Source organism: Ovis canadensis, chromosome 12 (genome assembly GCF_042477335.2).
Source record: "Ovis canadensis isolate MfBH-ARS-UI-01 breed Bighorn chromosome 12, ARS-UI_OviCan_v2, whole genome shotgun sequence".
NCBI classification, from domain to species: domain Eukaryota; kingdom Metazoa; phylum Chordata; class Mammalia; order Artiodactyla; family Bovidae; genus Ovis; species Ovis canadensis.
In genome coordinates, this window is record NC_091256.1 from 49,235,853 (window position 1) to 49,261,828 (window position 25,976).

At 39.5% G+C, this 25,976-nt stretch overlaps 1 protein-coding gene across 1 annotated transcript; it reads left to right on the forward strand.

Annotated features, from left to right (window-relative positions):
- Positions 1-25,976, forward strand: LOC138416033 (putative dimethylaniline monooxygenase [N-oxide-forming] 6). The gene is made up of 9 exons (XM_069544695.1): positions 1-89; positions 488-672; positions 7,940-8,128; positions 9,332-9,494; positions 11,673-11,815; positions 13,575-13,774; positions 20,097-20,452; positions 23,169-23,241; positions 25,016-25,976. Exons 2-9 carry the CDS (start codon positions 541-543, stop codon positions 25,356-25,358), a joined length of 1,599 nt encoding a protein of 532 aa, XP_069400796.1. The 5' UTR covers positions 1-89; positions 488-540; the 3' UTR covers positions 25,359-25,976.

Consider the following 25,976-nt stretch of genomic DNA (forward strand, 5'->3'; position numbering starts at 1 on the left):
ATTCTCTTCTATGTTTAGAGAACTGTAACTTCTCTGGGGAAAGAAGGTTGTTGATTAAGAGTAAGGCCCCTTAACACCAAACATTCCAAGTAAGTATAAGGGATCCATTATGGTGGGTTTTTATGTAGAAGGCTTGAATTCTTGTTCCAGTTCTTATACTTATAAACTCTGAGACCCTGAAGAAGTAATTTGTAAACTTCTTGGAATGACAGTCATTTCATTTGCAATTGAGAGCATTAGATAGATGATTTATAAGGTCCTCACTGCTCTGGGGTTCACTGGCTCTGCTATTTTGGGCATCTTGAATAACCAGAAGAAGTCAGATTCAGTATCTTACTATAGCAAAAGTGGTAAAAAAAGAAAAAAGAGCATAAACTTTTTTTTTTTTAGCATAAACTCGTAATGTGTATCTATGTCTTCTTGAGTGTTAAGATGAGGATTGCGACATACAAACCTCAGCTGATTATTTCTACTGAAAAAACTTAAGCATTTAGGGATATCTTCTGAAGAAGTTCTCTCCAGATCCTCCTACGGGCAACAATGGTGAAGAGAGTGGCCATCATTGGAGCTGGTGTCAGTGGCTTGGCCTCCATACGGTGTTGTCTGGAAGAGGGGCTGGAGCCCACCTGCTTTGAAAGGAGCAATGAAGTTGGAGGTTTGTGGGAATTCTCGGTGAGTAAAACAATAGGAAGTGATGGGTTTACACTGCAAATCAAATGTGAACAGTTCTTTCAGACTTGATCATAATGCTCCAGATGCTCTGAAAAATAAAATCTTCTCTCTCCCATCCTACTCAAGTCCTATCATTTAAAACTATCTCATACCAGCAAGGCTTATCCTGAAGAAGACTTCTCCAGCTCATTAAATGTTGCCACCTACATGGCAGAGCCCAAATCTCTAGGCTTTTAAGGGTTAAAGGGTCAGAAGTTAACAGAAAAACTATACTACTGCCTCCCCATGTAACTGAAAGATCCTATGCCTATTGCTATTAAATCCTGAGAACATCCTATGCCTATTGCTATTAAATCCTGAGAACATCCTATGCCTATTGCTATTAAATCCTGAGAACATCCTATGCCTATTGCTATTAAATCCTGAGAACATCCTATGCCTATTGCTATTAAATCCTGAGAACATCCTATGCCTATTGCTATTAAATCCTGAGAACATCCTATGCCTATTGCTATTAAATCCTGAGAACATCCTATGCCTATTGCTATTAAATCCTGAGAACATCTTATGCCTATTGCTATTAAATCCTGAGAACATCCTATGCCTATTGCTATTAAATCCTGAGAACATGGGGGACATGTGAAAAAGAAAAACCTAGACTGGGGTCAGAAGTCCTGAGTTCCAATATCAACTCTGATTTTTTAAGCAGACAGATTTCAGGAAAGTCACTTTATTCTTCCACCCTTCAAATGCTTATTAGTCAAATGCAGAAGCTGAAAATTAAGTTCCTTCTAACCTGCCTCACAATTATAGCAGGATATGATTTTTTAATTAATTCATGTCTATTAGGCACATATTATAGGTTATTATAAATTTTGACTGTGTGTGGTGTGTACATGGATATTAAATACTCTTGTCAGGCCATATCCAGAGAGAAAAATGATTATCTCTGCCAGTAAGTTCATAGCTAGAAAAACAATATAATCAGGAAATATTCATTATAAAACCAATTCTTAAATTTCAAAAAGCAACTTTGTGGAACTTCCAGATTTTCTATCCTGAACTTCCTAGCCATTAGGATCATATATAGATGATACTTATCTGGCTTGAAGATATTCTAGCCACATCATTTATCTTGTAACCTCAGTCTGTCCTGATCTCTGTATTGCCCAACCTGCAAAAATATGTTGCTCTGGGGGTCCTATAACTGAAAATATTGCATGAAATGCAGACCATCAATTTGTATTTTCCACTAGGAAATAATCAAGGTATTTCTTTTATGAATTCAATTTTTAATTTACATTTGATCAGGGAGACATGATCAGCTTAATCTAAACCATGAAATGGTTGTTAATTGACTTATTCAGTTCAGTTCAGTTACTCAGTTGTGTCCAACTCTTTGTGACCCCATGAATCGCAGCATGCCAGGCCTCCGTGTCCATCACCAACTCCCAGAGTTCACTCAAACTCATGTGCATCAAGTCGATGATGCCATCCAGCCATCTCATCCTCTGTCGCCCCCTTCTCCTCCTGCCTCCAATTCAACCCAGCATTAGGGTCTTTTCCAGTGAGTCAACTCTTCGCATTAGATTGCCAGAGTATTGGAGTTTCAGCTTCAGCATCAGTCCTTCCAATGAATACCCAGGACTGATCTCCTTTAGGATGGACTGGATGGATCTTCCTGCAGTCCAAGGGACTCTCAAGAGTCTTCTCCAACACCATAGTTCAAAAGCATCAATTCTTTGGCACTCAGCTTACTTCACAGTCCAACTCTCACATCCATACATGACAACAGGAAAAACCATAGCCTTGACTAGATGGACCTTTGTTGGCAAAGTAATATCTCTGCTTTTTAATATGCTGTCTAGGTTGGTCATAACTTTCCTACAAAGGATTAAGCATCTTTTAATTTCATGGATGCAATCACCATCTGCAGTGATTTTGGAGCCCAAAAAAATAAAGTCTGACACTGTTTCCACTGTTTCCCCATCTATTTCCCATGAAGTGATGGGACCAGATGCCATAATCTTAGTTTTCTGAATATTGAACTTTAAGCCAACTTTTTCTCTCTCCTCTTTCACTTTCATCAAGAGGCTTTTTAGTTCCTCTTCACTCTCTGCCATAAGGGTGGCATCATCTGTATATCTGAGGTTATTGATATTTCTCCTGGCAGTCTTGATTCCAGCTTGTGCTTCTTCCAGCCCAGCGTTTCTTATTATGTACTCTGCATATAGCTTAAATAAGCAGGGTGGCAATATACAGCCTTGACGTACTCCTTTTCCTATTTGGAACAAGTCTGTTGTTCCATGTCCAGTTCTAACTGTTGCTTCGTGACCTGGATACAGGTTTCTCAAGAGGCAAGTCAGGTGGTCTGGTATTCCCAACTCTTTCAGAATTTTCCACAGTTTATTGTGATCCACAGAGTCAAGGCTTAGGCGTAGTCAATAAAGCAGAAATAGATGTTTTTCTGGAACTCTCTTGCTTTCTTGATGAGCCAGTGGATGTTAGCAATTTGATCTCTGGTTCCTCTGCCTTTTCTAAAACCAGCTTGAACATCTGGAAGTTCACACTTCACATATTGCTGAAGCCTGGCTTGCAGAATTTTAAGCATTACTTTACTAGCATGTGAGATGAGTGCAATTGTATGGTAGTTTGAGCATTCTTTGGCATTGCCTTTCTTTTGGATTGGAATGAAAACTGACCTTTTCCAGTCCTGTGGCCACTGCTGAGTTTTCCAAATTTGCTGGCATATTGTGTGCAGCACTTTCACAGCATCATCTTTCAGGATTTTAAATAGCTCAACTGGAATTCCATCACCTCCACTAGCTTTGTTTGTAGTGATGCTTTCTAAGGCCCACTTGCCTTCACATTGTAGGATATATGGCTCTAGGTGAGTGATCACACCATCATGCTTGTCTGGGTCATGAAGATCTTTTTTATACAGTTCTTCTGTGTACTCTTGCCACCTCTTCTTAATATCTTCTGCTTCTGTTAGGTCCATACCATTTCTGTCCTTTATCGAGCCCATCTTTGCATGAAATGTTCCCTTTGTATCTCTAACATTCTTGAAGAGATCTCTAGTCTTCCCCATTCTGTTTTTTCCCTCTATTTCTTTGCATTGACTTATTAGAAGTAATTAAGTGCTGCCTGAGCATCTATTTTGACAGAGTTTTGTACTAAGTCCTGGGATGACAAATATGTGTCATAACCACTTTATGTAAATGGTTTCTACTTCATTTGGTGTAGCAAGCCTTACTAAAGGTCCACAATCTCGTGACAGAAAAACTCATTTAATAGCAAAACCTGCCCTGAAATCATATGGTCAGGAAACATGATTGAACTGATATGACACTATATATATAGTCTTTGTCCAACTCCAGGTTTTGCTGTAGTAGTTTTATTACATTTGATGATAAGGTGTTGCACCAGATCTCACTAGGAATACTTTAGGAAAAACTTCAAAAATCTACAAATTCCAAAATGTTAATATGTCTGGTCCTACAAGTACAAACAAAAGATTATATAACTTTACAACAAGATAGCCCGTGGTGACTGTTACTTAAATAAATAAATGCCTTGAGATTTAGATAAGGCTGGACTCCTAAAATACTAGCAGGTCAAGAGAAATTTCCTATAGGATAACATTTAGCTGAGACTTGAAGGATGTTCTCAGATGAGAAAAGTGAAGAACCATCATGTGACACAGCCCCAGAAAGCGGGGCATTCCCAGCAGTACAGACACCAGCAGTGTGCCAGCATCAGGTGGGAAAGGCTTCCAGGTAGCAGTGACCAGCAATCCATGAAAGGCTCAGGGAAGACAATGAACATGGTATGTTCATGGATCTATAAGTTAACCAGTACAGCTAGATCAGGAAATTTATTTTAGGAAGCACTAGATGATAGATCCGGAGAGGGCAATGGCACCCCACTCCAGTACTCTTGCCTGGAAAATCCCATGGATGGAGGAGCCTGGAAGGCTGCAGTCCATGGGGTCGCTAAGAGTTGGACACAACTGAGTGACTTCACTCTCACTTTTCCCTTTCATGCATTGGAGAAGGAAATGGCAACCCACTCCAGTGTTCTTGCCTGGAGAATCCCAGGGCTAGAGAAGCCTGGTGGGCTGCCGTCTATGGATTTGCACAGAGTCGGACACGACTGAAGTGACTTAGCAGCAGCAGCAGCAGATGATAGATCAATATGATTCAAAGTCAGACTCTGGGTTATCCACAAGAAGGAAAGATATCTTTCTCATAAAGTCGTTGTGTATAAGCAGAATTATTCTCAAAAGCCCTGTGGGAGTATGCTGCTGCTGCTGCTGCTGCTAAGTTGCTTCAGTCATATCTGACTCTGTGCGACCCCATAGACGGCAGCCCACCAGGCTCCCCCAGCCCTGGGATTCTCCAGGCAAGAATACTGGAATGAGTTGCCATTTCCTTCTCCAATGCATGAAAGTGAAAAGTGAAAGTGAAGTTGCTCAGTCGTGTCCAACTCTTAGCGACCCCATGGACTGCAGCCTACCAGGCTCCTCTGTCCATGGGATTTTCCAGGCAAGAGTACTGGAGTGGGATGTCATTGCCTTCTCCGTGTGGGAGTATAACCATATACAAATATTCTAAACTTTAGCCGTCTCCATACACCCCACTTCTTCCCTCTTTTCTAAGAAAAGTTGCTTGGTATGCTGTAGTATCAGAGAGGAATTTTTGAAAAGTGTGTTACCTTAAGCTTTTATCTTACCAGTTCTGTCATGTAGAAGGTATTCTGGGAGAGAGAAACCTGAGAATTCTGAACTTTTCTCTGTGTGCTTTTTCTGTAAAATAAAAATCAAATGGGATTTAAAAACTAGCAGGCTGAATGTGAGCATGTCTTAAATTTCATACACTCTAATATAGGACCTCATGACCTCAAAAGATTTTGTTGTGGCTGTAATAAAAGGTTGCTCAACAAGCCACATACAATAGGTCATTTGGATTGCAAAGGGAAAAGTATTGAACCAGAACTATCTGAAATTTTGTTTCACTCATTCATTCCTTTATTCATTCAGCAAATACATATTTGAGTTCATTATGCATAGGGTACTACATTAGTCATAGCTGCAAACAAGAGGTACAGCAGGCATGCAGTATTCTAAAAGCAGAGGGAAAAGAAGTCTTAGAATAATCATAATACAAATGAATAAACAGAATATGATTAGGATAGTAAAAACAATTAGAGCTTGGTGAAAGTAGAGATGACTTCCGATATGTGGGATGGAAGATAAGGAAAGGCATGAGAAGGGGACAACTTTTGAGCTGGACCTTGAAGGTATATCTAAGCAAGCAAAAATGGGACTGATAAAATGGGAATATGAAAGATGATCAAGGCAGACTGCTAAAATGCATGCACAATAGTTTTGAATTAGTCTCTGACCTTGCCCTCAAGTTACTTATGTTCTAGTGGGGATGATAGGAGATTGATACAATTACAACCCAAGACAGACAATGCTAACATGCCCCATAGCGTGACATCTTGTCCTAGACATCTAGATCTATGACAAGCTCTTCCAGCCATCAGGGAGCATCTGAGCTTAATTTCCTCCCTACTGGCTCAAACTACCCCACATATTTAAATACTGAAAATGTGAACTCTCTGGAGCTACTGTCTGTTGTTACATAAAATTTTTATTTTCCTCTGTTTGCAGAACAGTCTTTTAGGGAAAATTCTAAGGAGCTGCAGGGAATGTACTCTTCTCTTCTTGTGTTAAGATTGGCTGGAGTCCAGTGGTGAAAGAGTCCAGTAATTCGTTAATGATGGAAATAATTCATGGTCTTATTATCTCTGTTTCTCAGAGCAAAATCATACATTTTTTAAACCAGTCTCCAACCCACAGCTCAGCCCTCCCTTTAGTGGGCAGCTTAGAAAACTCCTTTTCACAAACATTAACACAAGTTACTGGCTAGGGGTGAGCAGTAACAGACTCAAACATGAGAACCCACCAAGCCAAAGCGTTCACTCTTTCCCTGACCTTAGCAGAAATTTCCAAGAGAGGTTTAAAAAGTTAAAATCTCTGGGCTTACTTATCATGAGAAATGCAGCAACCACGAGTAGAGGAAGTTTATTTTTGTCACTTAAGGGGAAACAGTGAAGACTCAGGCAGCCCCCCAGAGACACAGTTCTCTCATTTGGGGTTGTTGGACTGGAGGGAGTTAGCTGTCTTTAATCCAGAAGCAATATAACATTTCATCCTTTTCCTTCCTTTCATGAGAATTCCTTCAAGATGTGGGGAAAGATGGGTTGCCAGCTTTCAGATGTACTTTCAAGGCAGCACATTCTGTGAACTTTTATCCTGTTCTTGAAACAGAAAGGAAATGTTTGTTTTGAACTTAGCCTTCCACCGCTCCTCAAAAGAAGCCACTTTTCAATTACATGGTGGTTTTACCGTAAGATGCCAAAATTTAACACAAGTTCTAAGGCTTTTTGTTTCTTTTGTTTCTTTAGTGAGGAGTGAATGCCACTAGTTGGTGAGTTCAGGAACTCCTCAAGCACAGAATTCATTCACACTACAGAAGTGGTCCTCAGGCTTGGTCCCTGGACCAACAGCATCAGCAGCACAGGGATCTTGTCAGAAATACACATTCTCAGGCCTCACCCCAGACACACTGAAATTCAGAGGTGGGACCCAGGAAGCGACAGTCTAAGGAGCCCTTCAGGAAATGACTTCTTTAGAGAGTTCTATGGCTAGTGAAGAGAAGAGTTCACCGAATTCCATACAGCCAATCAAATAGGCTAAAAGCCACAGCATCCAGTGGACTATTTAGTTATGTTCTTAAATGTTCTTAATGTTCTTAAAATGAGTATGAGATCAGACCCAGTGCTGTGACTGGGGGGAAAAAAAAAGAGCTAAACTGGAGCTAATCAGAGTAAAAGGATCAAGATGGAAGATTCACCAGCTCTGTGCCAGGTGTTGTTGAAGGCTTTCCTTTCCATGTCTTACAGACAGCAGTCAATTTTTTTTTCATTTTTTTTTTTTAACATATGGAAAAAGTTTCAATCAACTGATCATTGAATAGTCACTGAGGGGAATGCCATTCTTGGTTTCCCTTTTAAGCCTTATTATTCTTCTTCAGTTTGGTCGCTCAGTCATGTCCAACTCTTTGCAACCCCATGGACTGCATGCAGCACACCAGGCTTCCCTGCCCATCACCAACTCCTGGAGCTTACTCAAACTCATGTCCACCAAGCCAGTGATGCCATCCAACCATCTATTCTCCTGTCGTCTTATTCTCCTTAGGACCATTCAGAAGAAGGCAGAGCCAGCATCTACAAGTCTGTGTTCACCAACTCTTCCAAAGAGATGATGTGCTTTCCAGACTTCCCATACCCTGACGATTACCCGAACTACATGCACCAAAGCAAGGTCCAGGACTACATAAAGACATTTGCTCAAAAGAAGAATCTTTTCAGATATATACAGTTTGAGGTAAGGACCTTGTAACGTGTGCTGTTGACATCAATGTGTTTAAGTATTAGAGGAGAAGCAGAGATACAGGACATCATCCTAGAAAATAGAGTCAAAGGTTTGGACACCTCACCAATCAAATGTTGGTTCAGATTATAAAGCACTCATGAATTTTTTTATTTCCCCTTAAAATGTGTTCTCCAAAGTCTCTAAGAGCTTTCAAAACATCATAGAAAATGGTGGAGGCAGCTGTACCAGCCTAATGAACTTTCCACCCTCACATGCTTATGTTTTAGAAACAACCCCAAAGTCTCTAGTTCACACTTAGACTTCTATAGGTTCAATGCCCAAGGAGTTGTAATTCTACTAGATGTGGCATTTGTTAGAGATTCTGCCTTTAAGAAGAGAGTAACAATGTAAAAGAGTAATTGTATTGCCCTTTTTCTTCACACACTTAGTTTCTTAGATTAAAAGCCTTAGGAGTTATGGCATAGCAGCACTGTCTCCGTAATTATTAAGTAATACTTCCCATTTGTTTAGAACTCAACTTCAATCCATTAGTTATGTGCAGAGCACACATATATAGTGGGGAAAATAATAAGCAAAATCATAAATTGGAACTTTACTTAATATTTTATTTATTTATCTGATTAAATTTTAAACAATTTTACTTATACCAAGCTCCAGGAGTTGGTGATAGATAGGGAAGCCTGACATGCTGCAGTCCATGGGGTCGCAAAGAGTCAGACACAACTGAGTGACTGAACTGAGCTGACATCAACATAACAGTCTTACAATGGAAGTGACTAATATTTCCAAAGGATAGTGTCCTTATATTGCAAAACAGAGATCAAGGATTGAAGCCTGAGATAATCGCATATTACTGGAGCAGATAGAAGAGGAAGCAGCCATGGATGTCAATGCAGGGTGACAGCAAGCAAATGATATGGCACCTTTCATAAGAATACGCAGTGCAAAGTATCCCAAATCTACTAACTAGATGTCAGAAAAATAAATACACCCCAGTGAGTAATTATTCTTGTGAAATTTGCAGATTCACTGTGACTTCCTATTTTAATGCCTTTCCACATTATTCTCAATGACCATGAGAACACACAACAATTATTTTTTACACAGAAATACTGCAAGGAACAAACAAACAAACAAACAAAAAAACCTTATAGAACTGTAAAAAGAAGCAATTTCTTTCTGGTTTTCTTTAAGACCCTGGTTACTAGTATAAAGAAATGTCCCAACTTCTTGATCACTGGCCAATGGGAAATTGTTTCAGAAAAGGATGAGAAACAGGAATCTACTATTTTTGATGCTGTAATGATCTGTTCAGGACATCATGTGTACCCCAATCTACCAACGGATTCCTTTCCTGGTAAGTTTGGAAAATATGTAAGAATCTTATACACAAACATTATGGAATAAGATAGAGTTTTCCACAGATTGTACATAATGATCATTCTTAAGGTTCCAAATATTTTTTTAATTGTGTGATGATATGTCAAATATACTCATCATTGCCTTCATCCTAAAAGAATCAAGGACTTGCAGGTCAGAGATTAGATGAAGACACAGGTCGATAAAGAATAAACTTGGGTCTTTAAATTTCATCTATATCCACATTTTGCAAATTAACTTTAAAAATCACAGTGAGTGTGTGAGTATGTATGTGTGTGAGTGTGTAGTGATACATTTCATTACTCTGCAGAAGTGGCAAATAGCAAATAAATACATAAGCAACCTCCCTTCCTTTTTCCTTTCTTCATCTTTCCTCCTCCCTGCTTCCCCCTCTCCTTCCTTCGTATTTTCCTTCCCTCATTCCTTCCTTTGCAACAGGGATGCTTCCCCTCAAAAATAGTAGAGCTCATATGCAGAGGCTGGTGTTCATATAAGTTAAAGTGAAAGTCGCTCAGTCGTGTCCAACTCTTTGCGACCCCATGGACTATACAGTCCATGGAGTTCTCCAGGCTAGAATACTGGAGTGGTAGTGTTTCCCTTCTCCAGGGGATCTTCCTAACCCAGGGATCAAACCCAGGTCTCCTGCACTGCACGCAGATTCTTTACCAGCCAAGCCACAAGGAAGGCCCATATTGTTCATAAAACAAGGTAATTAAAAGAGTAGAGATTAAGGGATAATAGAAGATTGACAGAATTAATGCTAAGGGGCAGAATATTTGGGGGTTCTGAATGTAGATACCTGGGCTCAACTCCTTATTCTACTAGATACTTACCATGTAACCCTAGACAACTCACTAAACTTCTTTGTCTCAATTTCCTTTTCTTTTAAAATAGAGATAATAGTAGTACCTACCATTCAGAGGTGTTATCAGGATTAAATGACTAAGATAAGTAAACCCTCAACAAATACTATGATTATTAGAGAATATAAGTTCAAATTCCTTAAGTTTTTTATGAAGTCTTTAAAAGTAATTAGTTAGGGATTTAGTGCCAAAAATATCCAAAAGGATAAGTGCTTTTCAATTAGGGAAATTTTTAAAATTAAAATTGCTAATAGGAGAATCAAACATTTAAAAATAGTGGGGGGCTAACAAACACATGAAAAGATGCTCAACATCACTCATTATCAGAGAAATGCAAATCAAAACCACAATGAGGTACCATTTCACGCCAGTCAGAATGGCTGCAATCCAAAAGTCTACAAGCAATAAATGCTGGAGAGGGTGTGGAGAAAAGGGAACTCTCTTATACTGTTGGTGGGAATGCCAACTAGTACAGCCACTGTGGAGAACAGTGTGGAGATTCCTTTAAAAAATGGAAATAGAACTGCTTTATGACTCAGCAATCCCACTGCTGGGCATACACACCGAGGAAACCAGAATTGAAAGAGACACATGTACCTCAATGTTCATTGCAGCACTGTTTATAATAGCCAGGACATGGAAACAACCTAGATGTCCATCAGCAGATGAATGGATAAGAAAGCTGTGGTACATATACACAATGGAGTATTACTCAGCCATTAAAAAGAATACATTTGAATCAGTTCGAATGAGGTGGATGAAACTGAAGCCAATTATACAGAGTGAAGTAAGCCAGAAAGAAAAACACCAATACAGTATACTAACACATATATATGGAATGTACAAAGATGGTAACAATAACCCTGTATGCGAGACAGCAAAAGAGACACAGATGTATACAACAGTCTTTTGGACTCTGAGGGAGAGGGAGAGGGTGGGATGATTTGGGAGAATGGCACTGAAACATATATAATATCATATATGAAATGAATCACCTGTCCAGGTTCGATGAAGGATACAGGATGCTTGGGGCTGGTGCACTGGGACGACCCAGAGGGATGGTATGGGGAGGAAGGAGGGAGGGGGGTTCAGGATGGGGAACACGTGTATACCCATGGCAGATTCATATTGATATATGGCAAAACAAATACAATATTGTAAAGTAATTAACCTCCAATTAAAATAAATAAATTTATATATTTAAAAAAAAAAACAATAGTAGGGGGAAGAAAAGTGACTGTTAAGCATTTCTTCTGGAAGTCAACTCAAACCACTCCCCATGTTCTGTTTAGGCCTCAACCGATTTCAAGGCTACTACCTCCACAGCCGGGACTATAAGGGCCCAGAAGTGTACCAGGGGAAGAGGGTCCTCGTGATTGGCCTGGGAAACTCAGGATGTGACATTGCTGTTGAGCTCAGCCGTCTGGTTACACAGGTATGAGATCTGAAAGGTCTGGGGAAACACACTTCGGATGGCTATGCTACAACAGCAGTATCCCAAGCACTGAGGATGGCATTCACCATGTCACCTGCTGTATATGCCAATCAAATCAAGGACTTGAGACACTCTCCCTGTGAAGCAATATAATGTGTCCCATGCTAATAAGGAAGTATAGTCTGCTGAAACCAGAGTTAAGTGCATGTATATATATATGTAAACACGCATTTTTGGTTTTAATTTTATGTTCTGATACCTCCAAGCAAACTGGTTGCTAGTCAAGCTCTGCCTTTATTTATTTAACCTTTATTTCTTATCACCTACCATGCAACAGTACTATGCTTACCACTCTGGAAGAAACAAAATTTAGGTTTTACTATTGTTTACCTATTCAACAGCCAACAAATCACAGACTGTTTTTTTATGTGTCAGCACTGCATCAGGCTAGAAATTAATACAGAAGTCAAGCTACTTCTTGACTTCAAGGAGGAATCAGTGGGTAGTAGTAGGATGACAGGCACACGATCATCATGAAAGGAAGCAATGAGACTTCAGTTGTGGCTGTGGCAGCACCATGACTAGATAATCGAACTTTGCTGGATGAATTGTCAAAGACGGCTTCCCAGAGGACTCCATGTTGAGTCATACATAACCAATAAACCCAAAAGAACTGAACATATTTCTAATACAAGATTAAACTTGTCACAGTTGCACAAAGAGCTCTCTTACTCCCAGGTGTCAGGTAGTCATTCTTTCAACACCTACGCACTTGATCTCTGGGGTGGAGAGAGGTAGTTCTGTCTCTAAATACCTAGTTTCAATCATGGACTATTCATCTTGACCTACCTCTAAAAGTGCTCCTACCCGGATATTAAGGGAAATGTATATGGAGATATCCATAGATACATACTAACATATTTCTAAAGGAAATAGGTGCTCAATAAATAAATTCATAAATGGATATTTTAAAATACCTAAGGATTATTCAAAGTCAGACTCCCTTGGGTTATCACAAAAGTGATAAAATAGATAAGCAGTCTGGGCTTGTCTTGGGCTAAAGCAGCTGCCAGGGTCCTGGAGTGTGTGTGTAGTAAGGACTAGAATAGGAGACCAGGCACAGAGAACAGAATTAAATCCTTGGCATATCCTCAGGCTAATTTTGGCCAGCAAGTTAGCTGCATTTCCCCCACTCAGCCAAGCAACTACCACCAGCCACCACCATTGACTGATCTTTACTAGACCTACCATTTTAGTCTTAAGGGTCTGCAAAGATTATACTTGTCACAGTTGAATAATGCATGCATGCTAAGTCACTTCAGTCATGCATGACTCTCTGTGACCGTACAAACTGTAGCCCACCAAGCTCCTCTGTTCATGGGATTCTCCAGGCAGGAATACTGGAGTGGCTCGCCATGCCCTCCTCCAGGGGATCTTCCCCACCCAGTGATCTAACACACCTCTCCTGTGGCTACTGCACTGCTGGCAGATTCTTTACCACTGAGCCACCAGGGAACAGAGAACTCTCATATTCCAAGATGTCAGATAGTCACTCTTTCAACACCTATGCCCTCGCCCTCTGAGGTGGAGCAAGAGAGGTAGTTCTGCCTCTATTTAGCTTCTATCATGGACTACTCATCTTGACCTACCTCTTTAAAAGTTTTCCTACCTGAATAACGTATATAGATGTCCATAGAATTGTGTTGTATCTGCTTAATTCTTACAGAGCAATATTGAAATCTGTTACCTTCCCTACCAGGTCATTATCAGCACCAGAAGTGGCTCCTGGGTCATGAGTCGGGTTTGGGATGACGGCTATCCTTGGGACATGCTGTATGTTACCCGCTTTGCATCCTTTCTCCGGAATGCCCTTCCTTCATTTGTCTCTGACTGGTTATATGTCAAGAAGATGAACAAGTGGTTTAAACATGAGAACTACGGCCTGATGCCTTTAAATAGGTACTACAGATAATACATATCTTATTATTTTAAAAAAAGTGAGTGAGTGAAGTCACTCAGTCGTGTCTGATTCTTTGCGACCCCATGGACTGTAGCCTATCAGGCTCCTCCCTCCATGGGATTCTCCAGGCAAGAGTACTGGAGTGGGTTGCCATTGGTGGGTTGCCATTTCCTTCTCCAGGGGATCTTCCTGACCCAGGGATCAAACCCAGGTCTCCCACATTCCAGGCAGACGCTTTAACTTCTGAGCCACCAGGAAAGCCCTAAAAAAAGTGAAGCACTGGTTTAAGTTGAATTCGTTCTAAGCCTTGCTTTAGTTATCACATTAAGCCTGGTGAAATTAAATTAAGGACTGCACAGATGACATGGTATAATCAGAGACCATGAATGGGATTAAAACCTTTTTGAAATTAGTCTAGTGGTAAAAGTAGTAAGAAAGAATACAAAGTGGGGATGGATCTGGTAGCTAGAACACCCTAACATGCAAGTTTCATCTGGGGTTGCCACAAGAAATAACACAGAATTTTGAGGGCTGAGACATCTCATAAATGATTTTCTTGAGGAATATTTTGTCCATGCTTATAGACGAATATGGATAGCAATAGTAAGATGTACTCAAGACTGTTGTGGTATTCAGTGAAATTTAAAATATAAGAATTACTTTGTGAACTATAAAGCTTTGCAAATATCAGTTCATATTAGTGTCTTCTAATGGGCATGAAGAGCAATTAACAAAGTAGTGTTAATAAACATGTCTCAGCAAGTAGAGTCTCAAAATGAATGTGCATGCCTCCATGGAAGGGTTGACATTTCTGCAGGACAGTGAGGAGGCGTGGAACATGTAAGACAGGGGAGAGACACAGAAATGATGTAACCTGGCAAATTAATGATTCATTTATTTACTTCTCTATAAAGACAGAGTCCAACACCTACTAATTAAAAAGGTATCTAGGTAGATGAATCAGTATATCTGAAAAAAAAGAACATTTAAGTGGGTAAGAAAAAAAAAAGAATTCCTTAGAAATTTCATCTTTGGTCCATGAAAAGCAAAAGCTTTTCATTGTGATTAGAAATACAGGCTTAAAAAGTGAGAGCAAATTGTAAACTGTAGTAATAAATACAAGGTTTAGTAGCAAATTCTCACTCTGTAGCACTTATCTTACTTTGTCTGGCAGACTGCAATACCCTCTTGAGAAAAATGTTGATTTCATGCATTTAAAAAATTTTTTAATGTAATAGAAGTTTCAGAGCTTGAACTGGTAAAGATATTTTGTCTTGTAATAGTAACTGCAAACCATATTTTGGCTTTTTCCTTCAGACAATAAAAACATAGAATTGGAAATCCACTTATCCAGGAAGGGTTCCAGTTACCAAAAGGTGTTAATGATACCTTCTCACTCCTCCCTTTGTAGGGAGGGTAACAGGGGAGAAAAACAGGTTTGGCTGTGACTTACTTATTGCCCATAGGGTTAAAGAAGAGGTTGCAGAATTAAAGAGGTAGAGAACAGTGTGGAATATAGAAATAAATTCTAAGATTTATAAAGTTTCTTAGCCTTTGAGATAGTTAGAGGAAACTCCAGAATCCTTGAAGGAAAATTAAGTCAAAATGAAGAATGTCATCAAAAAACAGCATTCCTAGAATTTTGGCAACTGAAGTGCAGTATCAAAATTGTACTTTTTTTTTTTTTTTGCAACTACAGTTAATGAAAGGAAACCAAACATAGCATTAAAACATCTCACCACAGTAGATCTGATTTCCTCATGTAAAATGAGAGCTTATTTATAATAACAGTTCACTTAGAATAATGATGCTTGCACATGCCAGGCACTGTTTTAGGTGCTTTACAGATAACTGTTCATTTGACTCTCACAACAATTTTACGAGATAGCGTCTGTACTATCCCTATTTTCCATATAATACAAAATACAAATACAGAGAAGCAGCAGCTAGTAAGAGAAGGAGCTAGGTTATGAAGTTGGGCCACCTGGTTCCACAGTCAGCACTCATAACAACTTTATTGTGACTAGGAATTAGTTTTATCCTCATCTATTTGGTGAGTCTTCAAATAGTTTAAGTTATCCACAAGAGAATATTCAAGTTTCAAGAAGCTAAAAGAAGCAGCTCAGACAGATATTCTTTATTTTTTTAAGTAGAGTTGATTTACAATGTTTCAGGTGTAGTGAAGTGATTATTATACATATGTGTTCTTTTTCAGATTCTTTTCCACTATACATTATTATAAGATGTTGAATATAGTTCTTTGTGCTATGCAGGTCTTTGCTGTTTACCTATTTTGTATACAAAAAACGTAAAGTGGAAGTTGCTCAGTCATGTCCAACTCTTTGTGACCCCACAGACTGTAGCATGCCAGGCTCCTCTGTCCATGGAATTCTCCAGAAAAGAATACTGGAGTGGGTTGCCAGGCCCTCCTCCAAGGGATCTTTCTGACTCAGGGATCAAACCTGGGCCTCTGGCATTGCAGGCTGATTCTTTACCATCTGAAGCACTAGAGAAGGGCATTTTATACATAGTAGCTGTGTATCCGTTAAACCCAGTTTCCCAACTTATCCATCCCTCGTTTCCCCTTCAGTAGCCATAAGTATGTTTTCTCTGTCTGTGAGTTTATATCATTCGTTTGTACCATTTTTAAAGATTCCACAAGTGATGTCATATGATATTTGTCTTTATCTTATTTCACTTAGTATGATAATATCTAGGTCCATCCACGTTACTGCAAATAGCATTATTTCATTCTTTTTTATGGCTGAGTAATATTCCTGTGTGTGTGTGTGTGTGTGTATGTGTGTGTGTGTACCACATCTATTTTATCCATTCATCTGTCAATGGACACTGAGATTGCTTTTATGTCTTGGATATTATAAACAGTGCTACAGTGAATATTGAGGTACAAGTATCCTTTAGAATTAGTGTTTTTATCTTTTCCAGATATATGCCCAGGAGTGGGACTGCTGAGTCATATGGAAATCTATTTTTAGTTTTTGAAGGAAAATCCATACTGTTGTTCATAGTGGCTGCATCAATTTGCATTCACACAAACAGTGTAGGAGGGTTCCCTGTTCTCCATACCCTCTCCAGAATTTAACATTTGCAGACATTTTAATTGAAGTATAGTTTATTTACAATGTTTTAGGTATACAAAGTAATTCAGTTAAATATATATATATATATATATATGTATATATATTCAGTCAATTCAGTCGCTCAGTCGTGTCCAACTCTTTGCAACCCCATGGACTGCTGCATGCCAGGCTTCCCTGTCCATCACCAATTGCCAGAGTTTTCTCAAACTCATGTCCATTGAATAGATGATACCATCCAACCATTTCATCCTCTGTTGTCCCCTTCTCATCCTGCCTTCAATCTTGCCCAGCATCAGGGTCTTTTCCAAAGAGTCAGTTCTTTGCATCAAGGGAACCAAAGTATTGGGAGTTTCAGCTTCAGCATGTCCTTCCAATGAATATTCAGGACTTGATTTCCTTTAGGATTGACTTGTTTGATCTCCTTGCAGTCCAAAGGACTCTCAAGTCTTCTCTAGCACCACAGTTCAAAAGCATCCATTCTTCAAAACTCAGCTTTCTTTATATCCAACTCTCACATCCATACATGACTACTGGAAAAACCATAGCTTTGACTAGACCAACCTTTGTCAGTAATGTCTTTGCTTTTTAATATGCTGTCTAGGTTGATCATAACCTTTCTTCCAAGAAGCAAGGGTCTTTTATTTTCAAGGCTGCAGTCATCATCTGCAGTGACTTTGGAGCCCAAGAAAATAAAGTCTGTCACTGTTTCCACTGTTTCCCCATCTATTTCCCATGAAGTGATGGGACCGGATGCCATGATCTTCATTTTCTGAATGTTGAGCTTTAAGCCAACTTTTTCACTCTCCTCTTTCACTTTCATCAAGAGGCTCTTTAGTTTCTCTTTACTTTCTGCTATAAGTGTGGTATCATCTGCATATCTGAGATTGTTGATATTTCTCCCAGCAATCTTGATTCCAACTTGTGCTTCATCCAGCCTGGCATCTCGCATGATGCACTCTGCATATAAGTTAAATAAGCAGGGTGACAATATACAACCTTGATGTACTCCTTTCCCAATTCGGAACCAGTCTGTTGTTCCATGTTCAGGTCTAACTGTTGCTTCTTGTCCTGGATACAGATTTCTCAGGCGGCAGGTAAGGTGGTATGATATTCCCATCTGTTGAAAAATTTTCCAGTTTGTTGTGATCTACATGGTCAAAGGCTTTGGCATAATCAATAAAGCAGAAGTAGATGTTCTGAAATTCTCTTGCTTTTTCTATGATCCAATGGATTTTGGCAATTTGATCTCTAGTTCCTCTGTCTTTTCTAAATCCAACTTGAATATCTGGGAGTTCTCTGTTCACATACTGTTAAAGCCTGGATTGGAGAATTTTGAGCATTTATTTGCTAGCACGTGAGATGAGTGCAATTGTGCAGTAGTTTAAACATCATTTGGTATTGCCCTTCTTTGGGATTGGAATGAAAACTGACCTTTTCCAGTCCTGTGGCCACTGCCGAGTTCTCCAATTTTCTGGCATATTGCATGCAGCACTTTCACAGCATCATCTTTTAGCATTTGAAATAGCGCAACTGGAATTTCATCACCTCCACTAGCTTTGTTTGTAGTGATGCTTCCTAAGGCCCACTTGACTTCAAATTCTAGGACATCTAACTCTAGGTGAGTAATCACACCATCATGGTTATCTTGGTCATGAAGATCTTTTTTGTATAGTTCTTCTGTGTATTTTTTCCACCTCTTCCTACTATCTTCTGCTTCTGTTAGGTCCATACCATTTCTGTCCTTTAGACAGAAGCTGAAGCTGAATGGTTTTATGAAGACCTACAAGACCTTCTAGAACTAACACCAAAAAAAGATGTCCTTTTTGCCTTGAAATGAGTCCATCATGAGAAATGCTGGGCTGGATGAAGCACAAGCTGGAATCAAGACTGCCAGGAGAAATATCAATAACCTCAGATATGCAGATGACACCACCCTTACGGCAGAAAGTGAAGAAGAACTAAAGAGCCTCTTGATGAAAGTGAAAGAGGAGAGTGAAAAGGCTGGCTAAAACTCAACACTCAGAAAACTAAGATAATGACATTTGATTCCATCACTTTATGGTAAATAGAAGGGAAAGCAATGGAAAGAGTGTCAGACTTTATTTTGGGGGGGGCTCCAAAATCACTGCAGATGGTGGCTGCAGCCATGAAATTAAAAGACCCTTGCTCCTTGGAAGAAGAGTTATGATTAACCTAGACAGCATATTAAAAAGCAGAGACATTACTTTACTGACAAAGATTGGTCTAGTCAAAGCTATTGTTTTTCCAGTAGTCATGTATGGATGTGAGAGTTGGACTATAAAGAAAGCTGAGCGCCAAAGAATTGATGCTTTTGAACTGTGGTGTTGGAGAAGACTCTTGAGAGTCTCTTAGACTGCAAAGAGATCCAACCAGTCCATCCTAAAGGAAATCAGTCCTGAATGTTCATTGGAAGGACTGGTGCTGAAGCTGAAACTCCAATACTTTGGCCACCTGATGCGAAGAACAGACTTACCTGGAAAGACCCTGATGCTGGGAAATACTGAAGGCAGGAGGAGACAGGGACAACAGAAGATGAGATGGTTGGATGGCATCACCAACTCAATGGACATGAGTTTGAGTAAACTCCGGGAGTTGGTGATGGACAGGGAGGCCTCGTGTGCTACAGTCCACAGGGTCACAAAGAGTTGGGCACAACTGAGCGACTGAACTGAACAGAGATCATTCTGTCATTCTTGAGATTGCACCCAAGTACTGACTATGAGGGCTGTTTCTTCTAAGGGATGGAGGACATATAGATATATTCAGTTAAAATATATTCTTTTCCAGATTCTTTTCCATTACAGGTTAATAAAAGATACTGAATACATTTCCCTGTGCTTATTTTATATAGTAGTATGTATCTGAAATTCCTAATTATTATTTGTAGACTTTTCAATGATTCCCATTCTAACCAGTGTGAGTTAGTACATCATTGTAGTTTATTATTTCTCTAAAAATTAGCAATGTTGAACATCTTTTCATGTGCCTGTTGGCCATCCATATGTCAAACAGATGTCTTAAGGACTATTAATATCAACAGGAAAGAATTTTCCCAAAAGAAGAGAGTTTAGCTGCCCTCTATGTCTTCATGCTGATGTTCAACTGCTTAAATTTGGTTTCAGTGCTATGGACTGTTGCAGATATTTCTTGGAAATGAGGTACTTTATAGCATGTGCCTCTTTCTCTTATTTCTCCACAGCACCTTGAGGAAAGAGCCTGTGTTCAATGATGAGCTCCCCTCCCGCATCCTATGTGGCACTGTATCCATCAAGCCCAATGTGAAGGAGTTTACAGAGACTTCAGCCATATTTGAGGATGGGACAGTGTTTGAGGCCATTGATTACGTCATCTTCGCAACAGGCTATGGTTATGCCTACCCCTTCCTTGATGACTCCATCATCAAAAGCAGAAATAATGAGGTCACCTTGTTCAAAGGCATCTTCCCCCCATTCTTGGAAAAGCCAACCTTGGCTGTGATTGGCCTTGTCCAGTCCCTTGGTGCTGCCATCCCCACAGCTGACCTACAGGCCCGCTGGGCTGTTAAAGTATTTGCAAGTAAGTGGGCCATTCTGTCTTTCATTCATTTAGTCAACAAATATTTACTAAGCACATACTGCATGCCAAGCTCTGTGACAGGTGCTGGGGATATAAAGGGAATAAGACAGACATGAGCCTTGACCTCATAGAGCTTAAAACAGGGTAGCGGGAATGCTACAACAGGGAAAGGTTGAGGGTGTTGTGGTGAGGATAACTGGGTTGTAAGTTATTGTCTAAAAATAGAACAGCCTGAGGAAAGGTATAAAGGTAAGACTCAGCATGGAATGTGTGAAGAATGAGAAGCATTTTGGTGTAATGAAATATAAAGCAGAGGTAGAGAGTAGCAAGAAAGGAAGGAAGGAAGGAACCAGAGCATGGAGGGCCTTACAAGCTATGTCAGAGGGCTTAAACTTCTCATAGGGGATTGATAGGACTTTGAAAGCCTATAAAAGCAAGAGGACAGCAGTGGGTCACTGCAATGTCAAGTTACACTGCAAAGACTGAAAGGGCCCTGATGGGTGTCAGGTCATGCTGGAGACATTATTGGTGTCAACTCTGTCAAAATAGCAGTGTCAAGCCACTTTTATGCTCTGTTGATAATCTTCTCCCCCTTCCTCCACCTGGATCCTATGGGCTTCAGAGGCAACGAGTATGTCTGTGTGGACAAATTAAGAATATAAGGGCTACATGGAGAAAAACAATGTCTCAAATATTGATTTAATTTACTCCAGAAAACTAAAATCATGGCATCTGGTCCCATGACTTCATGGCAAATAGATGTGGAAACAGTGGCTGACTGTGCACATGGTGACTGCAGCCATGAAATTAAAAGACGCTTACTCCTTGGAAGGAAAGTTATGACCAACCTAGACAGCATATTCAAAAGTAGAGACATTACTTTGCCAACAAAGGTCCATCTCGTCAAGGCTATGGTTTTTCCAGTAGTCATGTATGGATGTGAGAGTTGGACTATAAAGAAAGCTGAGCACCGAAGAATTGATGCTTTTGAACTGTGGTGATGGAGAATACTCTTGAAAGTCCCTTGGACTGCAAGGAGATCCAACCAGTCCATCCTAAAGGAGATCAGTCCTGGGTGTTCATTGGAAGGACTGGTGCTGAAGCTGAAACTCCAATACTTTGGCCACCTGATGCAAAGAGCTGACTCATTTGAAAAGCCCCTGATGCTGGAAAAGATTGAAGGCAGGAGGAGAAGGGGACAACAGAGGATGAGGTGGTTGGATGCCATCACTGACCCCATGGAGACGAGTTTGAGTAAACTCGGGGAGTTGGTGATGGACAGGGAAGCCTGGCGTGCTGCAGTTCATGGAGTCGCAGAGTTGGACACGACTGAGCAACTGAACTGAACTGAACTGAATCATATTGATCACCACTGTTAAAGTGTGCTTTTATTCAAGGATTCAAAAACCTTGGCCAGTATAGTTGTACCTTACCTAACATACTGTCCATAGAAATTTAGACTATAGGTAATAAAGAAAAAGTTACAATCAAAGAGCATATGTGTATGTTTTCTTAACATGTTGTGGATAAGTAAATTTCTATTTCAGATGTACCATGAAGGTTCATTACTTTCAAAAACCCATCATGAAATCTTTTGTAAGTGATCCTATTATCTTTTTCTCTTAAAAGGCACAACACTCTTATGGGAAGATCAGATACAGTTCATATATCCAAGAAATTTACATAAAACTAAGTGAAAGTGAAGTCACTCAGTCGTGTCCGACTCTTTGTGACCCCATGGACTGTAGCCTACCAGGTTCCTCCCTCCATGAGATTCTCCAGTCAAGAGTACTGGAGTGGGTTGCCAATTCCTTCTCCAGGGGATCTTCCTGACCCAGGGATCGAACCCAGGTCTCCTGCATTCCAGGCAGACACTTTAACCTCTGAGCCACCAGGGAAGCCCACATAAAACTAAGGGCATCATTTATCCATTCAACAAATATTCACTGAACACCTGCTATGCACAAGGCTCTGTCTTGGCACTTAAGATACATCGAGCAAAATGACCAGAATTCTGGTCCCTTACTTTCTCATAGGGGCACAGCAAATATCTGACCACAGGGTACCAGCAGGCTGAGGTGAGATACTAACAATGATTGGGGAGTATTCACGAGAATGTCATATATCCCCTGCCATTATTACAGAGCCAAATGAGCTAGTTAGCAACTGGAAGAGGCCTCCATTAATGTGAAATTTACAAAAAACTAAAAATTTTCTGTCATCCCTTAAAATATCCTCCTTGGCTACAGGCTGATGTTGGAAAATCCAGATTTCCTTCCATTGTCCCAATTGAATTGCCATGGACCTTAGATTGAATTATTTTACCAGACTATCTCTTGAGATCATTCTTGGTAAGAGGATGCAGAAAGAAATATGAAGACACTGGTAAGCTATTATATGCATGAGTCATGCTGAGGATTAGGCCCTCCATAATGTCATCAGAAGTATAAGACTCAGTCACTTGAAGCTACAAACTTTTCCACTGCCACTATCTCATGGAAGGCCAGCTTTGCAATTCCCAGAGCAAGTTCATTGGCTTCTCAAATCTTTGTTTCTGTGAATTCTTATTCTGCTAAACACACTAAAGATAGTTCCTCTTGATAGAAAATCTGTTATGGATATAGTTCATAAACACTAAATGAAATTCATCATGTGTAATTGCATATTTCTGATTTCTTTTTCTTTTTCAATATCTCTGACTTCATTTCTTTTTTAGATTCATGTACCTTGCCAACTACAAATGAAATGATGGATGACATTGAGGAGAAAATGGGGAAGAAACTCAAATGGTAAGAGATGGTACTTGCTAATGAACAAATCTTAAAATTTGCCTTTTATGTAGGAAAACATTAATAGATTCTATAACCTTGTCATTAGTCAGTTCACATTTTTGAAACACTTGCTATAATCAAGCGGTATTAGATGGGCAAATAATAATCATTATATTTCTCCTCTATAACGCTAGCACACAAGTTCTCAAACAGGGGTGATTTTCCCCCTCAGGGGACATTTGGCAAAATCTGGAGACATTTCTGGTCATTGCAAGTGAAGAGGGCATGCTACTGGTATCTAATGGGTAGAAACCAGGAATGCAGAGGACAGTCCACCTATACAAAGAATTATCCATCTCAAAGTGTCAATAGTGCTGAGGTTGAGAAATGACTGTTTTCCCAAGAGCTTCTTTCCCATCAGCCACATGTCTACCACAAATTAGCTAACTGGAAAGTGAGCAGTGGCAATGCTGTAACAAGAAAACCAAATACAGTATTAAATAGAGTTCACCTGCCCTAATATTTTCTACTAAAAGAATAGTCACTTCTGATCCATCCAATCATGAGTTTTCACGTAACCATAAATGGGACTGGTAGGAAGTTAAGTGACTCAACATCAGATGTATAAATGTACTCTTTTGTGTTAATCACTCCTATAAAATTCAGTCCTTTTTAAATTAAACATTAAAATCTATTAAAAATAATTAGGTAATGGATCACATATAGATGAATAAGTGACCATATAGGAAGTATTTCTACTTTAAAATCTCTAACATGTCATTCATTAAAGGCCCAAGAAAGTCATTAGCTAAGGGCCTAAAGAAGAGAAGACATGGGTATACTCAGACTCAACGAAACCTTCCCTATTTCATACAGAAAGCCATCACAATATTGTAATTATCCTCCAATTAAAATAAATATTTTTTTAATAAAAAGATCAGCCAAAAGATACCTCCCCTGCACCTCCTCCAGTTCACAGGACAGCTCTGTGAAATGAGCACTCCTATGTGCTAACAGTTCACGCAGCTTACTCTGCTTACTACCCTTTATGTCTGAAGCCAATAAGAAGAAAGAGGAGGGGAAAGAGAGACCTTAATGTCAATCTTATTCTTAAGAGTTTCTAAAAGCAAATGAGATCACATTCCAACTAAATGTATGAAACAACTTATAAATTGCAGCAAATATTAAAACTATTCATAAACCCAATTTAAAACACATCAACATAAAAATCTAACTCTGGAGAAGATCTTAAGCAAGTGTCATATAAAGAATAATCATGTATCAAAGACTAAGTTAATTAATCACCTTGAGACCCTAGGGTCAGTTCACCCATGGCTAGAAGCAAGCGCCCAAAATGACATCATAGTTGAATAGAGGTTAGAAAGGAGAGGAAAAAACAAAAACAGGTCATTTAAGTCAAAGAACATATGATGCATTCTATGTTGTGAGAAAAGAGAGGAGTCATGGTGTATTACTGGAGGTAAGTGAAAGTGAAGTTGCTCAGTCGTGTCCAACTCTTTGCGACCCCATGGACTGTAGCCTACCAGGCTCCTCTGTCCATGGGATTTTCCAGGCAATAGTCCTGGAGTGGATTGCCATTTCCTTCTCCAGGGGATCTTCCCAACCCAGGGATCGAACCCAGGTCTCCCGCATTGTAGACAGAGGCTTTACTGTCTGAGTAAAATGCTACTTTTCTGAAAGTAAAAAAAAAAAAGAAAGAAAGAAAGAAAGAAATTTGTGCCTCTGTTTACAAATGTGGCACTCACTGCAATGTGTTATTTTGTTTCCTCAGGTTTGGCCAGAGCCAGACTTTGCAGACAGATTACATCACATACATGGATGAACTGGGCTCCTTCATAGGGGCCAAACCTAACATACCATGGCTCTTCCTGACTGATCCCCAGCTGGCCCTGGAGGTGTACTTTGGTCCTTGCAGCCCATACCAGTTTCGACTGATGGGACCAGGGAAGTGGGATGGGGCCAGAAATGCCATCCTGACCCAATGGGACAGGACATTAAAGCCAACCAGGACAAGAGCTGTCAGTGAAGCTACAAGACCCCAACCCTTTTACAATTTGCTTAAAATTCTTTTATTCCCAGTGCTTCTTCTGGCTGCTTTACTTGCATTTCATTGATAAGAAATTTATTTGGGTCTCAGAATTCAGCCTAGAAGTTTAATTGCAGATATGTATATACAGATATTAAATTTTACAGCTGTTGTTTCCTTTCTTGCAGATGTAAGAATAAATCCTAGCCCATCTGACTAAAGTCTAAATAAAATGGAAAATAGTATCTCTCTTTATGATAAGAATCTATACTTTAAATAGATTTTCACATACTGAATTGGCGAGTTTGGAGATGATCAAGATAAAGAAAAAGATGGGAGGGTATATGGGAGCGAGCCCAGATTTGTTGGCTGAATAAAGTTTAATAAGCTTTTTAAAGTGTGTTTGGTCATGGGGAGAATTTACATCACAAAAAATGTTAAGTCTTATAACCCATGACACTGTATATCTCTCTATTTTAGATCTTTAATTTCTCCCTCTGTAGTTTTTAGCACTGTGCCCATTTTATGTCATGTTTATCCTGAGTATTAAGCATTTTTGAATATTATAGTTTAATTTTTTAATTTCTTATTGTTTATTGCTAGTATATAGAAATGCACTCATTTGTTCTAGGAACTTTATGTAGATCCTATATACTCTACATAAACAATCATGTTGTCTAAAAATAAAGATATTTTACTTCTCTCA

Coding starts and splice junctions, on each gene's coding strand:
- LOC138416033 (XM_069544695.1), top strand. CDS start 541: ATGGTGAAGAGAGTGGCCATCATTGGAGCTGGTGTCAGTGGCTTGGCC. Junction 11,816..13,574: donor TCAGCCGTCTGGTTACACAG/GTATGAGATCTG, acceptor CTTCCCTACCAG/GTCATTATCAGCACCAGAAG. Junction 13,775..20,096: donor GGCCTGATGCCTTTAAATAG/GTACTACAGATA, acceptor ATTTCTCCACAG/CACCTTGAGGAAAGAGCCTG.